General features: G+C 41.7%; 1 protein-coding gene across 2 annotated transcripts in view; it reads right to left on the minus strand.

Annotated features, from left to right (window-relative positions):
- Positions 1–2,992: 2,992 nt before the first annotated feature.
- LOC134576710 (zinc finger protein 628-like) overlaps positions 2,993–15,581 on the minus strand; it is a 39,473-nt gene continuing 26,884 nt past the window's right edge. Inside the window, exons 2-4 of one of the 2 annotated variants that reach the window (XM_063435425.1) lie at positions 13,733–13,805; positions 10,447–10,522; positions 2,993–6,952 (exon numbers count right to left, since the gene is read on the minus strand). In XM_063435425.1, the coding sequence (XP_063291495.1) occupies positions 3,726–6,941 (3,216 nt within the window). In that variant the 5' untranslated portion in view covers positions 6,942–6,952; positions 10,447–10,522; positions 13,733–13,805 and the 3' untranslated portion in view covers positions 2,993–3,725. Of the gene's footprint in view, positions 6,953–10,446; positions 10,523–13,732; positions 13,811–15,581 lie in introns of those variants that run through there. The other variant, XM_063435424.1, reaches the window with a different exon arrangement.

A 15,581-nucleotide genomic window follows, 5' to 3' on the forward strand; every position in this document is an offset into this window, starting at 1 on the left:
AAATTAATTCTGAAGAAAAATGAACATGAAACGTAAATATATATATATATATATATATATATATAAAATATAGCTTAATAGGGATTACACTGGGGACATTGATCAAATCTAAAATGTACAAAGACATCATCCTAGGCCACGGGTTTAAAATTAGGTCTTTAAATGTGAAACTTTATTATTTATTTGGCAACTTATCTGTCAATTATGATCAGCCACCCAATAGGGGCCAAAGTAAGTCACCACTACTCTAGTTAATAAGTAATTTAAGGAACACCAAAGGCATCTCCTACAAATATATGCCAGTGGCAAACTATGACCATGTGGAAGAGGGTGCAAAAACAGTTACTCTTTTCATCTCATGTCACCACCTTGAATATGGAGAGAATTAGATTCCAGGAAGAAAGTGTCAGCATGGCATTACTGCACGCCAGATGGACACGGCTCACCAAGAGCTGCTCATCTCTGAATACCTTTGATGTGCTCTAAATTAAAGCACATCTTCTACTGCCCCCCCACCCACAATATAGTAAAATGTAATCTTTATCCAGTCTTCTGCTGCTGGCTCTGCCCCTGATCAGTCTGCTTGGCTGGCATCAGAAGTGGTGATCTGAGCCACCCATAGGAAAGCTTTGGATTGGCTGAGTGTCAAGGAGGCAGATCAGGGGCACAGCCAGAACAAGCCAAACACAGCCTGGATCAATCAGCAACTCCTCATAGAGTTGCTTTGAATCAATGCATCTCTATGAGGAAGGTTCAGTGTCTCCATGCAGAATGTGGAAACACTACATTTTAGTGCTGCACAGTGTGCAGCACTGCCCCAGGAAGCACCTCTAGTAGCCATGAGTGGCCAATGGAGGTATCCCTAGGCTGTAATCTTAACACTGGCTTTTTTTTCTGAAAAGACAGTGTTTACTGCAAAAAGCCTACAGGGACTGACTGTACTCACCAGAACAAATACAATAAGTTGCAGTTTTTCTGGTGACTATAGTGTCCCTTTAAGCGCAAGTCCCTGGGCCTGGTTACAGTGGATTTGGGATGGTTGGGCAGTATTTTAACACTGTCGTAGGTTAAATGTAATTTAAGATCATGTATTTAAATAAAATAGTTAAAAACAAAAGCTGATTTTTGGCTATTCAAGGTTTTATTCTGCAAATGTGGCTTTATATTTAACAAAACCCAACTTACACAAAATGAATCCAGTATATCTACAGTTAACTTGATAAGTCCTCTTCATTTCAATAGGCAAAATTAATTGCAGATTATTTTTATAGTTGTAAATAAGGTTATTTTAGTTTTGTTTGGAGCCCACATGTGCCAAAGTACAATTTTTACTATTTTGTAATTCATAATGAAGCTGCTGCTTGAAGCAGCACATGCAAGCCTGCAGTTTGCAATCTGTGTGCCATTTACCAACTTAACGCGTGCAGAAGCTGTGGTAGAGTGTTTACAGACCTTTGCGTACATTCTCATAGATACGTTTTTATAATCACTGCTAAACTCCCGTTCACTGTAAAAGTTGGTGTGGTGGGTGTGGGTGATAATGTAAGTATGTATGCCTGCATTTGTCACCATGTCTGTAAAAGAATTTGTAAGTGTTTGAATATAACTGGAATAGTGTGCGCACACGTGGGACAGAATTCATCTTCCAGTCACCATTTCAATAAATCAGCAAGATTTATCCTTTTTTAAAGGGTATGTGACATTTGCATTTAATTATGCTCTTAAAGGGACACTATAGTCACCCAGACCACTTCAGCTCAATGAAGTGGTGTGGGTGCCAGGTCCCCCAGGTTTTAACCCATCAGATTTAAACATAGCAGTTTCAGAGAAACCGATATGTTTACATTGCAGGGTTAATCCAGCCTCTAGTGGCTGTCTTCCTGACAGCCGCTAAAGGCGCTTCTGCGACGCTGGATGCGAAAATCGCATTCAGCGTGCAGAACATCCATAGGAAAGCATTGAAAAATGCTTTCCTATGGACTGCTTGAATGCGCGCGGCTCCTGCCGTACATGCGCATTCCGCTCCACTCGGTACTCGACATCAGAGTGGGAGGTCACCAGCGCCGAGGGAGCACGGCGCTGGATTAACCCCTTAAGGACACATGACATGTCATGATTCCCTTTTATTCCAGAAGTTTGGTCCTTAAGGGGTTAAAGTAAGTAACTGAAGGGGCCCTGATGGTGGGGGGGCCCTGAGGGTTGTATAGTGTCAGGAAAACAAGTTTGTTTCCTGACACTGTAGTGATCCTTTAAATTAACCCCTTAAGGACACATGACGGAAATATTCCGTCACGATTCTCTTATTTCTGAAGTTGTGTGCTTACGGGGTTAAATTAGTGTCCAATTGACTGTAGGTGTTTTCCCTTATTCAAAATATTTATGCTTTTCTTTTTTTTCATAAGTTATAATGAGCACCGTGGGAGACATTTCCAACATAAAAGAGTTAACAGTAAAGCTGATGTTCACTAGCTGTGTGTATAATATATATATGTCCAGAATATAATGAAATGCATCTTTATTTATTTATTACTGCTATTTATAAAGCGCACACAGATTCCAACAAAGAGCACCCATATAAAACAGCAGTACACACATATATACATACACACACATAACAAGTCTACTAGAGTACTTTAATATCTCTGTAGATACCTAATGACTTAAGCTGCAGGACCATCAATAACTGCCAATCAGAACATTGAGGGCAGCCAGTACAATTTGATAAGATTTGGTATGGGTGTAATAAAAGGATGAAAGTATTTCTGTCCCTCTTATTGGTGATTTATCAACTCATCCACATGAGATATATAATATATATTTAATAAATAAATAAATATATATATCATATATCCATAACAGGTCTACTAGAGTACCTTAGTATCTCTAGAGATATTGAGGTACTCTAGTAGACATGTTATGGATATATGGATATATATATATATATATATATATATATATATATATATATATATAATTATTATTTTTTTTAACCATAATATGTGCTGTTGTTCAGAACTGCTGTTTTATATGGGTGCTCTTTGCATCAAGATGCATTTCATTAACTTCACCAAAGTGAATGAGCAGCTTAAATGAACTGGCATTTACAGGCTGCTTGAAATTGTTTTATTACATTTTGTAATTAAATGACAATTAGTTGTAAATATTTTAATATAGCCATGATCACTGTCCTCAGTCTCTTGATTTTTTTTATTGATTTTTTTTAAATTGCGGTTGCATATTCTTAAATACTGCCATTCTACTACCCAGCATCCATAATGCCAGAGGAAGAAGTGTGTTAAAGGCAACCCTATTGCCATCTATAACCAACTACCATTGCATGCACCCCCGAACGATAAGGGATTTCACCAAGCATGAAAAGAGCGATAGCTTTTTGGAGTATTTAAACTGGCAGGAGAATAGAAAGCCCTCAATTTTATCAAACTGTTTAAGTGGTTGGACAAAAAACAGTGAATATTCTGGCATACTATGCCCATCTTGCAACCTCATTGTCAATAACTATCAACATATATGTATGAAGGATATGGTCATGCAGCATGGAGAAATTGCGATAATGAGGAATAGAATGGCTTCATTCTGAGGGTTTGCTTAGGGTGCCAGAAAATTCTGCAGTTTTTGTCAAACTTTTTTCAAACAGACAAAAATGAGGTACTTTACTCATGGCTTCCTTGAACCAAAACCACTACTGTATTGAAATGGCCCTGTAATTAGAATGTGTGAACAAGTTGTACTTTAGACACAGTTTGCAGAAATTGAATAGAGGACAGACTTTGCTGTAATTCTGATTCTGGATTCTTTTGTACTATCTGTAAAGTTTGTATGTTTTGTGTTTCAGCACATGTTGATTGTATGTTCTGTAAATTATGCAAGTTTTCAATGGTTTGACATCCTTGCCCATTTGATGGTGAACTCAAATGAACGTTTTGCAACAGGCGCACAGTGTTATGGTTTGAGTTAGCTGGTACCATATTTGTGTTTTGCCCACCTGGCAACCCCTGTATGTTATCTAGAATCTGCATATTTTGAGCACCACTAAAATTGTCCATTACTTCTAACGTTTGCTCCCCTGCAGAGCTCTGAATAATAAATACTTTTTGACCCCCTGGGACACTAGTAGTTGACTCTTGTAAATGAGTCATGGGATGGATTTGGATATTATGTATATCTTGCATTCTTTGAATATTTTCCATTTCTTGTACACAAAGCCGTGTCTGCTCTCCGTCGGCATTTTGTAGTATAAGTACATTCTGCAGACCCTCTTCAGCTTGAAGTGCTTCAAATCGAACATCTTGTGTTTCTTCAATGGACTGCAAGTTAACTGCAGGGCTAAGTAGCTGTTCCCCTGAAGAATTCTGCACTACAATCAATTTTTGTCTCTCGTTTCCACTTTCTGTTTCTGGTATTGTTTGTACCTGAATGCCTCCTTGTGTACTAGATATTGTTTGGAGTCGTATAGTTGGAATATCTTGGGGGGTAGTTAATGCATGTGTAGTGGATATATCTTGCAAAGATGATGCAGCTTGGAGTTGAATATTTGAATTTTCCTGAGAGCGACATAAGATTTGAGGACTGTCACTAGTTGGGTCTCTTGTACTAGGTAATGATAGGGTCTGTATGCTTGAGATCTTCTCCGAGGCAGAACTGTTGGTTATCTGTGCTGCTGAGAATAGTTGAGGACTCTGACCAATGACATTCTGCAGTACAATAACATTTTGCCCAAGGGATATAGTCTGCGCTTTAGGAGATCCCTGGCTAGTCTGAACTTGAATGTTTTGAAGAGGCTGAGCATTTGGGAAAACCAGGACATTCTGCTTAATATCAAAGCTACTAGGCGCAGAAGCTTTTTTCAACTTGGGCAAGTTACGTTTACATGGCTGCTGTGCATTATTTGGCAACACAATCAGATTGGAAGTATCTGAGACTATGGGAGTGTTTTGCTCAGACTGCAATAGCTGACAGCTGGGCAACAATATAAATCTGGGTGTGTTATGCTGCATTGCTTGCACCAAGAAAAAAGTTTGTGAAGCAGATGGTCTAGGTTGGTTTCCAATTTCAAGATTTAGTTGAGCTGGTATAGTAGGTATATACTGCACTCCTTCAGAGTTCGGGGTAATTTTTATTTCCTGGGACTCATGTAAAGTATGTAACCTGGTTGTGCTTGCAACTACATGAGTGCGTAAATGTCGTTGCAGGTAAGAGGACATAACAAACCCTTTGTCGCAAATAGAACACTTAAAGGGTCTATCAGTGGAGTGTGTGCGCTGGTGCAATTGTAAGTTGGAAGAATGAGTAAAAGTCTTGTCACATTTTTCACACTTGTAGGGCCTTTCCCCAGTGTGTGTCCTTTCATGCTGACGCAGATTGGATGTCTGAGTAAATGTTTTGCCGCACATTAAACAAGCAAATGGGCGCTCACCAGTGTGTAGCTGACGATGTCGACGAAGACAGGATGTGTTCTTGAATGATTTGCCACAGTCGGTGCAACTATAGGGTCGCTCACCTGTATGTAGTCTGAGGTGGTACTGATAGTGGGAGGACCATTTAAAAGTTAAGCCACATTCTGCACACTTGAATGCTCTCAAACCAGTATGCACCCGTTGATGAATAGATAACAATGAGGAGCGTTTAAAAGCTTTACCACACTCTGAACATTTGTATGGTCGTTCTCCAGTATGGTCCCTCATATGATAACGAAGTCCTGAAGATCCTTTAAAAGCTTTACCACACTCTGTACATTTGTACGGGCGATCAACCACCTCTGCTGTACCTGTAACACTGGAAGGCTGAACTACCTCAGTTGACTGCGGACATGTGACTTCAGCTTCAGTTTGAATTAGTTGTTGCTCTTCTGTATGGGTTCTTTGGTGTACAAGCAGATTGGGTAGTTGTACAAAGGTTTTCTCGCAAACCGAACACTTGTAAGGTCTTTCACTGGCCTGACAATGATGATGGCGAGAAAATGCTGAGGAATTTTTGAATATTTTATCACATGTTGTACAAGAATATGTCTGCTCTTCCACGTGACTTTGTTGGTGACTCACAAGCAAATCTTCATTTTTAAATGTCAGATCACAGACTGCACATTTAAAAAGCATTTCCACAGTCTCCATTGCTGCTGCAGTAGTCAAGAATACTTCCGAATCGGATTGTACAAATGCTTGCTCAATAGTATGAGATTGCATATGCTTTTGCAAAAAAGAATCTGAAATAAAAACTTTACTACACAAGTCACATTTATGTGTATACTTTCCACTATGCGTGCGTTGGTGGAGCAAAAGGTTGGAAGAATGTGTAAAAGATTTGGAACATTCATTACACTTGTATGGACGTTCCCCAGTGTGAATGCGCTGGTGTTGCCTCAAATTAGTAGACTGTGTGAAAGCTTTTCCACACACATTGCAAACATAAGGTCTTTCTCCTGTATGAATATTTTTATGTCGTCTTAAACTAGATGAATTCTTAAAAGCCTTATCACAGACATTGCATTTATATGGTCTCTCTCCTGTATGCTGCCTTACATGGTACTGGTAATGGGAGGACCATTTAAAAGACATTCCACAAATGTTACACTTAAAGGACTTTAATCCTGTGTGAACACTCTGGTGGATCTGCAAAAGTGAAGAGCGTTTAAAAGCTTTATCGCAGTCTGTACATTTATAAGGACGTTCCCCTGTATGGCTTCTTTGATGATAAAGTAGTGCAGAAGAGCCTTTGAATGCCTTTGGGCATTCAGAGCATTTGTAAGGTCGTTCACCAGTATGAGTTCTTTGGTGATGGATCAACCTAGAAGACCATTTGAATACTTTGCCACATTCGTGGCACTCATATTGATTATCACTTATTTCTGCAGATTGCACCGGTGGCTGAAGTTGTAATGCAGATGTCTGAATATCACACATTTCCAGTTGCTGTCCTCCAACCATTTTTAAAAAACCTGGGTGAAAGAAGAGAGACAATTAGATTAAGTTCAGCTCTTTTAAAATAAGTTGCCCCCCCAAAAAAAGTCAACATAGATTCACCTAAACCAGTTATTTTGACTGCCTCTCAGAACAAAAACAAAATCTATACTTCTCAATAAATTCATTTTCATCTGTGCGGTCTTGGTTCAGTAGAAGCAATTTCTCTTGAGATAAAGCGGTAAACACCTATTCCAGAAGGTTTGGCACACATTTTACTTCCAGCGCATCGCACAGGAACGAAATACCCAGGTAAACATTTAGCCATGCATGCAAGCACAGACATAGGTAGGAAACCAAAGAAACTCATAAGTAAATTCATCAAGCAACCTAAGGATTCAAAACAGACAAGGGCCACATGAACAGTGACCACACAAATGTCAAGTGATCTATTGGTAAGCACGTTTCATTTTTCACTTTAAATCTGGTCCATGGAATACATAATGTATAAGCAAACTTTCCAGCTAAGCAAAGTGAAAGTAAATGCAAATACACCAAAACAATAAAATTTAACCTCCAAAAAATTGAAGCTTCAGTGACCTCCTGATGCCTCACGATAATAGTCCCATAGAGAAGCCACAGCTGTAATAGAATGGACAGTAATGAGTCAGGCACCAGCTTAATAGACCAAGAATAAGTCCACTGTATCATAGGTTACAAGGCATCTTTTCTCAGACCACAAAAATTTACAAACATGTAGTCATACTTTCATGAACGACTTAGTAGCCTTCACATAATATTTTAAGGTCCTATTCACATCAATAATATGAAATGGTCTCCAGCTTTTGGACAAAAATAAGTAACTACCATCTCCTGTACAAGTAAATACAGAAGTCTACTTTAACCAGATTGGAAAAAGGGTGGGGGGGAGGGATGATGAATAAGGGAAGCACACAAAACAAAATATGAGACAGCTCAAAAGCCATTGTAAACTTTCCAGGAAAAATGCTGCACAGCTATCCACCGGACAAATATGGGCCAGTGCATGTTCAATGGTATACATGCTGGGAAATATGTCTGTGAAAATGTATTGAAAGTTCAGAAACTAGACTCTTCTAGGCACTGTCTGGAGAAAATTACCATAAGACCCAGAACTTTCATCCACTCCGCAGGAGTTTGTGACTTAAAAAGACACAGGCGGGGGGCGGAGCCAACAGCCATACAGAACAGACTGGTGCCAGCAGAGCTCCCCAGAAATAAGCGATTTAACCACCTAAACCACTCCAACCTCAGCCACTATAGGGTCACAGCGAGATGGGGAAGTCAAAACGCCAGGGAACCTCGAGACAGACAGGGGCACGAGACATCGGGGATCTTCTCCTCCGACCCGCACAGGCCCCAAACCACGCCGCGCCCCCCCCCCCCCCCCCAAAAAAAAAAAAACACATGGCAACACAGCATTGGCCTCCTCCAAGCAATGGATGAGGACCAAGCAATGGATGAGCTGGATGAGTTCCCGAGCTCAGGGGGCTTACACGTCCCTTCCTCCAATGAGGATAGCGAGCTTCCCTCCAAAGGGAGATATTAAAGCCTTGCTCCGCAACCTCCGCACAATGTTTGCCGCAGATGTTGGCACACTGCGAGAAGAAATGCAAGCATTGGAGGGGCATGTCAAAACAACAGGGGGAGATACGAAGGACCTCGTCGCCCGATGTACTCAACTTGAAGCCCAAAACACGGAGCTACGGCGCGACCAGTCTCAACTCACCAGCCGCCTAGACGCACCTGAAGTCCGTCACAGGTGCAGAAACGTAAAAATCCGGGGTATCCCGGAGACTGTGGCCTCAGGTAACCTGACACACTACGTCGGGAGACTGCTCACCTCCCTGCTCTCACCACAACAAACACGCCTAGCTGAGATAGATGGGACCTACCGCATCCCGAGAGCCACCAAAGCACTAGCAGATATCCCACGGGATGTCATCCTACAGCTACGAACACGGTCAGCCCAACTGACCCTTATGGAAGCCGTGAGAAACAAAGCAAACTACACATTTGAAAATGCCACCTTATCCTTTTATCTTAAGACTTGTCCAGGCCCACAGTGATATGGAGAAGCCGGCTCAAGCCACTGACAGCCACTCTCCGCCAACACTCTATATCATATCGATGGGCATTTCCCAGGAGCCTGGTTATCTCCCATGGGGGCGCAACAACCCACCTGACGGACGCAGCGGAAATGGACTCAGTGCTGACCGCGCTGGGACTACCAACGAACGCGGTAAGCACCATCCAAGCTCCGAGACAACAACCCCCTCACTTCTGGGACATGGCCTAAGTCCAAGCATTCCAGCCATCCGGGGGCCCCCACCTAGTCCTCCACCGCATTTAAAGCACAGAGGGCCGGCCGTCACGCGATGGGTACCTGAGATCCGGATGGGAGCACGGGAAAATAAGCCAAAAAGACTGCCCGACCATATTACCGCTGAGTTCATGGTTCTCATCTGTGACTTTAAACTTTAAAACTTTAATATTTCACTTCTATTTTGCTAATGTTGACGTTTACTTTAACGCTACCTAATATGAGTACTCTGCAATGTACTATGGGACACATCACACACCAATAGAGGAGCGAAAACCATAAAGCAGCCCACTCAGAAATGAAGGCCTCACTAGCCCAAGTATACACACAAACTTCATAGCACACAGCCAAACGTGAACACATAAGCAGTGACAGACCGGCCGACCAGCCTGCGCATAATCTAGCCTTACTACACCTAAACACACTGTATCGACTATAATTGCTAGGCCCACATTAAACCTCATAGTGCCCCTCGCATGCCCATAGGCTACACAAGATAATACACTATGAAATGTGAGCTGCAGCCCCTGGGTCGAATGCCTTAGAGAAAAACGACACAATACCAGCAGCCAGCACATGCGGGCACAGACACACATCCCCCCCCAAAAAAATTTTTAGGTTTTGAAAAAAAAAATAATGAAAATCTATGGGTAATTTTCTAATTACGATACATTATAGTCCAAAAGCTATTCTTCATGAAATAAGAAGCAGTGGTAATATCACTGCCTCAGCACAGAGAAACTCAGGATTGAATCCCAGTCAGACCACCTTACCAGTAAGTGTCCTTGAGGATTTGAAGTAGGCAAAAACATATAGTTAGGTGTCTTGCCCACTTCAAATCCTCAAGTAAGCTTGTTTGAGTATATACACTTTCTATAATTGGTACTGTGGAATCTGTTGCTATACAAATGCCAATACATAATTATAATATACTAATTGAATGTACCAAAATGTAAATATGAATATACTAACAGTTATATCATCAAAACTGATTTTTTTTTTTTATACATCATAAAAAAAACATAATGATGACATACTGCACGGTGCACTTTTTATCCAATGTAATAAGTTAATCACAGCTCAAAATACAATGGAATAGTGAATATCACAAGGAAACAAAATGCTTTAATTCAAAATGTTGGCCCATTCAAACATACTCATAGCATGCACTTACCTTGTCACTTCCTGAGATACATCTGACTATGATATGTACAGTTCCATCGGTGTTCAAAGTTCATAATGTATACTGCAAAATATTCTCACATTAATAAGTATGTATTAGGTAAAGGGACTTAAATGGTAAGAACAAGATTAACATTTACTATAACCTAAATGTAAAAACTCCCCTTTTCGGCCAATGTTTATGAACAGGGGCCATGATGAAGATTGTGCTTTTCCCACCCTATAATCCTAGGCAATACTTAAAAGGTATACAGTTTTTCCTAACCAATAACTTTATTTTGTAGAAAAATTTAGCAAAACTGAGACCCCTAACTTGATGTGGAAGACCCAGTAAGAAGATTAACAAAAGTCAATAGGTAGCCTGCATAACCCACAGCGTTTATACCGAGAGCCTGGCCTGGATACATCCTTGCAAGTGTGCTACATTGCTGGTCACATTATATTTACGCTTTTTTTTTTTTAGCTACACTAAAGGGAAACTAGAGTGCTAGGAAAACAAACTTGTTTTCCTGGCACTATAGCTACCCTCTCTGTAAAGGTCCCCTACCACGTCGCTGAAGGGGTAATACCCCCCCAGTCACTTACCTGAATCCATCGCAGATGGTTCAGCTCCGCCCACGCTCCTACCCACCAGTGCCGCCGGCAGGGGGGACCTAATGCGCATGCGTGGTAATAGCCTCGCTCGCATTACAATTTCCCCATAGGAAAGCATTATTCAACACTCTATATCATATCGATGGGCATTTCCCAGGAGCCTGGTTATCTCCCATGGGGGCGCAACAACCCGCCTGAAAGACGCAGCGGAAATAGACTCAGTGCTGACCGTGCACAGACGAACCTGGTAAGCACCATCCAAGCCCCGAGACAACAGCCCCCTCATTTCTGGAACATGGCCAAAGTTCAAGCATTCCAGCCATCCGGGGCCCCCACCTAGTCCTCCACCGCATTTAAAGCGCAGAGGGCCTGACCGACCATATTACCGCTGAGTTCATGGTTCTCATCTGTGACTTTAAACCTTTAATGTTTCACTTCTATTTTGCTAATGTTGTTTACTTTAACGCTACCTAATATGATTACTCCGCAATGTACTATGGGAAACAACACACACCAATAGATAAAGCAGCCCACTCAGAAATGAAGACCTCACTAGCCCAAGTATACACATAAACCTCTTAGCACACAGCCAAACGTGAGAACACATAAGCAGTGACAGACCGGCGGACCAGCCTGCGCATAATCTAGCCTTACTACACCTAAACACACTATATCGACTATAATTGCTACGCCCACATTAAGCCTCATAGTGCCCCTCGCATGCCCATAGGCTACACAAGATAATACACTATGTAACTATGTGAGCTGCAGCCCCTGGGTTGAATGCCTTAGAGAAAAACGACACAATACACAGGTACACCTAGCACCTGCAAATCGTAGGAGGATGTCCAGCATCAGATAACAGACCAAATTCTGGTAGTCCTTCTAGTGGCTGTCTGGAAGACACCCACTAGGAGGAGGAGTTAACCCTAGCAGGTAATTTTTGCAGTTTATTACATGCGCAGAGTTAAGCGTGATGGAAGTTTGCACCCAGACAACTTCAATGAGCTGAAGTGGTCTGGGTGCCTACAGTATAACTCGCATCTCTATATGCAGGTGTTCTTTTAATACTAGTACTACTTGCCCATTTAAAAAAAAAAAAAAAAACTTTTTACAAAAAGATGCAGTCACACAAACGGAGACAAATATGCATAGGCAGTGATTGTCTTTATTTTTTTTTAATGACTGTTTTCTGAGACAGACACAGAAAAAGAGATGCAGGCATACACACAGTTTAGAAGATACTGGCTCCCCTACCAGTACCTTTAATGTTGTCTTCATCTAGGGGATGGGACGAAGGCAGTATGCAGGGCCTGTGGTGGCTTGCTTTTGGTGTAAAGGCTGCAATGTTAAGGAGAACAGACAGCATACTGCCAACCTTGAGCTCCAATGTCCCACTGCTGGGGCCATTCCTCCCCCATGGTGCTGCCCTGTGGCTACTCTATGCTCTCCCTCCCGCTCAGTGAGTTTCAGTCGGAACTAGCACAGTAATAGAGACACAGGAAATATGACTAGTGTGTCATATTCCCCATATGTCTACCAATGTACTGCTTGTGCAACCCAGCTGACTCCAGACATGGGAGGCAGAGCAGTGATTAAAGAGCAAGATGCAGGAAAAAAATATATATGTTTTTATCACCAATTGTGATATCATATCTATTGTTCCTAAAGTCACCACTAGTCACCTGACTGCTCTCAGCTCATGAGCCAAGTCCTGCACAGGTACTTAGCACACCCCAGGTAACAAGTCAAAGTGTTCTTTTAACTGAGGGTTGCAGGAAGCTACACAGCTGCATCTATATTTTATTTTGGTGGCTGTTGTAAACAAGTTATCGGTCCAAAAGCTGAGCTGGGCTAAAAGATACCCAGTGAATTTGCCAAGTTATGTTAGGTTATGTGGCATTTGGGGTACACACTTCACTTGAACTAGAGTAAAACCTGTGGTAGAGGTGTAGGTGGCATGCTTCTTGGCTTGTAGTGAATAAAACTGTCATTATACTGATTGCTCAACACTTCTGCAATATTAAAGGAACACTATAGTCACCAGAACAACGACAGCTTAATGTAATTTTTTTCTGGTGAGTATAATCATTCGAGGCAGACATTTTCATGCAAACACTGCCTTTTCAGAGAAAGCATTAGACTAACTAAAATTCATAAATTCTGATGATGTCAGCAAGGAGTCAGACAGGGGGCAGGGCCGGTCGCGACAGACCCACGCGGCGCTGAAAATAAGGCAAGTTGTATTACTTTTTAAGGAGGCTAATGGGGGCAAGCCACCTAAACGGTGGTTTTAACACTATAGAGTCAGGAATGCAGGTTTGTGTTCCTGACCAGATAGTGTTCCTTTAACGAGCACTGACGGTCTTAAATGTATATACCACTTCAGCATAAAAAAAATAAAATGGGGGGGGGGGTGAGGGGGGAAGCACACTTACAAACCATAAGAAGCACAGATCGCTGCTCTCACAAGATCACAGCTTAACATATACAATTCAAAAGAGAAGCCTCCAAAGCTGCTTCCAATTGACAGACACAGACTGTCATGGCCAACATTTTTCTGGTGTAGCCTCCAAGGGTAAGGCATCCATAAATGAGGAAACAATAGGAGAATGGCAAGTTTGAGGTGAAAGAGCCACTTTAAATGCCTCGAATATAGAATTTTTTACGATTTACATACCCGTTTCTTAATGTAGTTATTCCTGGGTAAAGGCATTCTTCATTGGATGGTTTCAAATATTGCTTTGTTTCATCTGGAATGATGGAAATGCAAAAAGAAGTTAAAATACAAAACACCACAAAACAGAATATAAAAACTTGCGCACATATGCATCAGCAGAGAATTAAGGGTAGTGTTTATAAGATCTAATAGAGGTGTTTCTGAAACCAAGTTGGATCCTATTTTTGTTACTACTTTTTTTTTTAAATTCTTTATTTTATTGTGCATTTGTGAGACAAGTCACATTTATGCCGACAAGTGCCACAACAGCAGTCTGCCAGATTTTACGCGTTCATACATATACTGTAATGTGGCTTGAATAGACAATGCACATTTTTGTATATTTAAAACGAAACAAAACAGGCTTGAAAAAACAGGCGTATAAAACATGCTCTTAAATCAGGCTTATGTATCAGGCCTATATATCAGGCCTATATATCAGGCCTATATATCAGGCCTATATATCAGGCCTATATATCAGGCCTATATATCAGGCCTATATATCAGGCCTATATATCAGGCCTATATATCAGGCCTATATATCAGGCTTACGTATCAGGCCTATACATCAGGCCTATACATCAGGCCTATACATCAGGCCTATACATCAGGCCTATACATCAGGCCTATACATCAGGCCTATATCTCAGGCCTATATCTCAGGCCTATATCTCAGGCCTATGTCTCAGGCCTATGTCTCAGGCCTATGTCTCAGGCCTATGTCTCAGGCCTATATCTCAGGCCTATATCTCAGGCCTATATCTCAGGCCTATATCTCAGGCCTATATCTCAGGCCTATATCTCAGGCCTATATCTCAGGCCTATATCTCAGGCCTATATCTCAGGCCTATATCTCAGGCCTATATCTCAGGCCTATATCTCAGGCCTATATCTCAGGCCTATACATCAGGCCTATACCTCAGGCCTATACCTCAGGCCTATACCTCAGGCCTATACCTCAGGCCTATACCTCAGGCCTATACCTCAGGCCTATACCTCAGGCCTATATCTCAGGCCTATATCTCAGGCCTATATCTCAGGCCTATATCTCAGGCCTATATCTCAGGCCTATATCTCAGGCCTATATCTCAGGCCTATATCTCAGGCCTATATCTCAGGCCTATATCTCAGGCCTATATCTCAGGCCTATATCTCAGGCCTATATCTCAGGCCTATATCTCAGGCCTATATCTCAGGCTTATAAAACATGCTCATATATCAGGCTTGTAAAACAGGCTTATAAAACAGGCTTATACAAATACTAATAGAAGAAATTAAATGTTAAACGATATGTTCCCATAAGCTTAAGTAAGGTGATCCACCAGGGGGCATCAGAGCGCCGGACCTATATGCTAGCTCGAACATTTTAATTACTAAAAGAGAACTCTAATCACTAACTATATCTCAATGTAGGCTTTTTCACTTGCATAACTCTTTAGACGGAATAAACATATAAACATATTTGGTTATGGTGAAACTTTCTGCAGAGGGATAGACATTGTAACTCAGAAGTCTCTAGCTAGGACATCTGTGCTTGTAAACGAACAAGGTAAACCGTTTGCACAGTCAGGTAAAGTGGCTGCTATTAGTATATATCAGGTCTGGCAGCTTAGGCACGAGCTGTATGTTCAGTTCAGGTTCAGCCGACTCCTGATACCGGGAGACGTTGGTGATCTGTTGGACAGTCCCTCAGGGTCTGGAACACATGTGGGAGCCAGTGGGACCGAGTGGTCACAGGGGGTGCAATGTTGGTCATAGTCGATACCTTCCTCTGTTTCGGTCTGCATTTTGCGGCGTCCCGTAGTCTGCT

This window comes from Pelobates fuscus, chromosome 11, assembly GCF_036172605.1.
Source record: "Pelobates fuscus isolate aPelFus1 chromosome 11, aPelFus1.pri, whole genome shotgun sequence".
Lineage (NCBI taxonomy): Eukaryota > Metazoa > Chordata > Amphibia > Anura > Pelobatidae > Pelobates > Pelobates fuscus.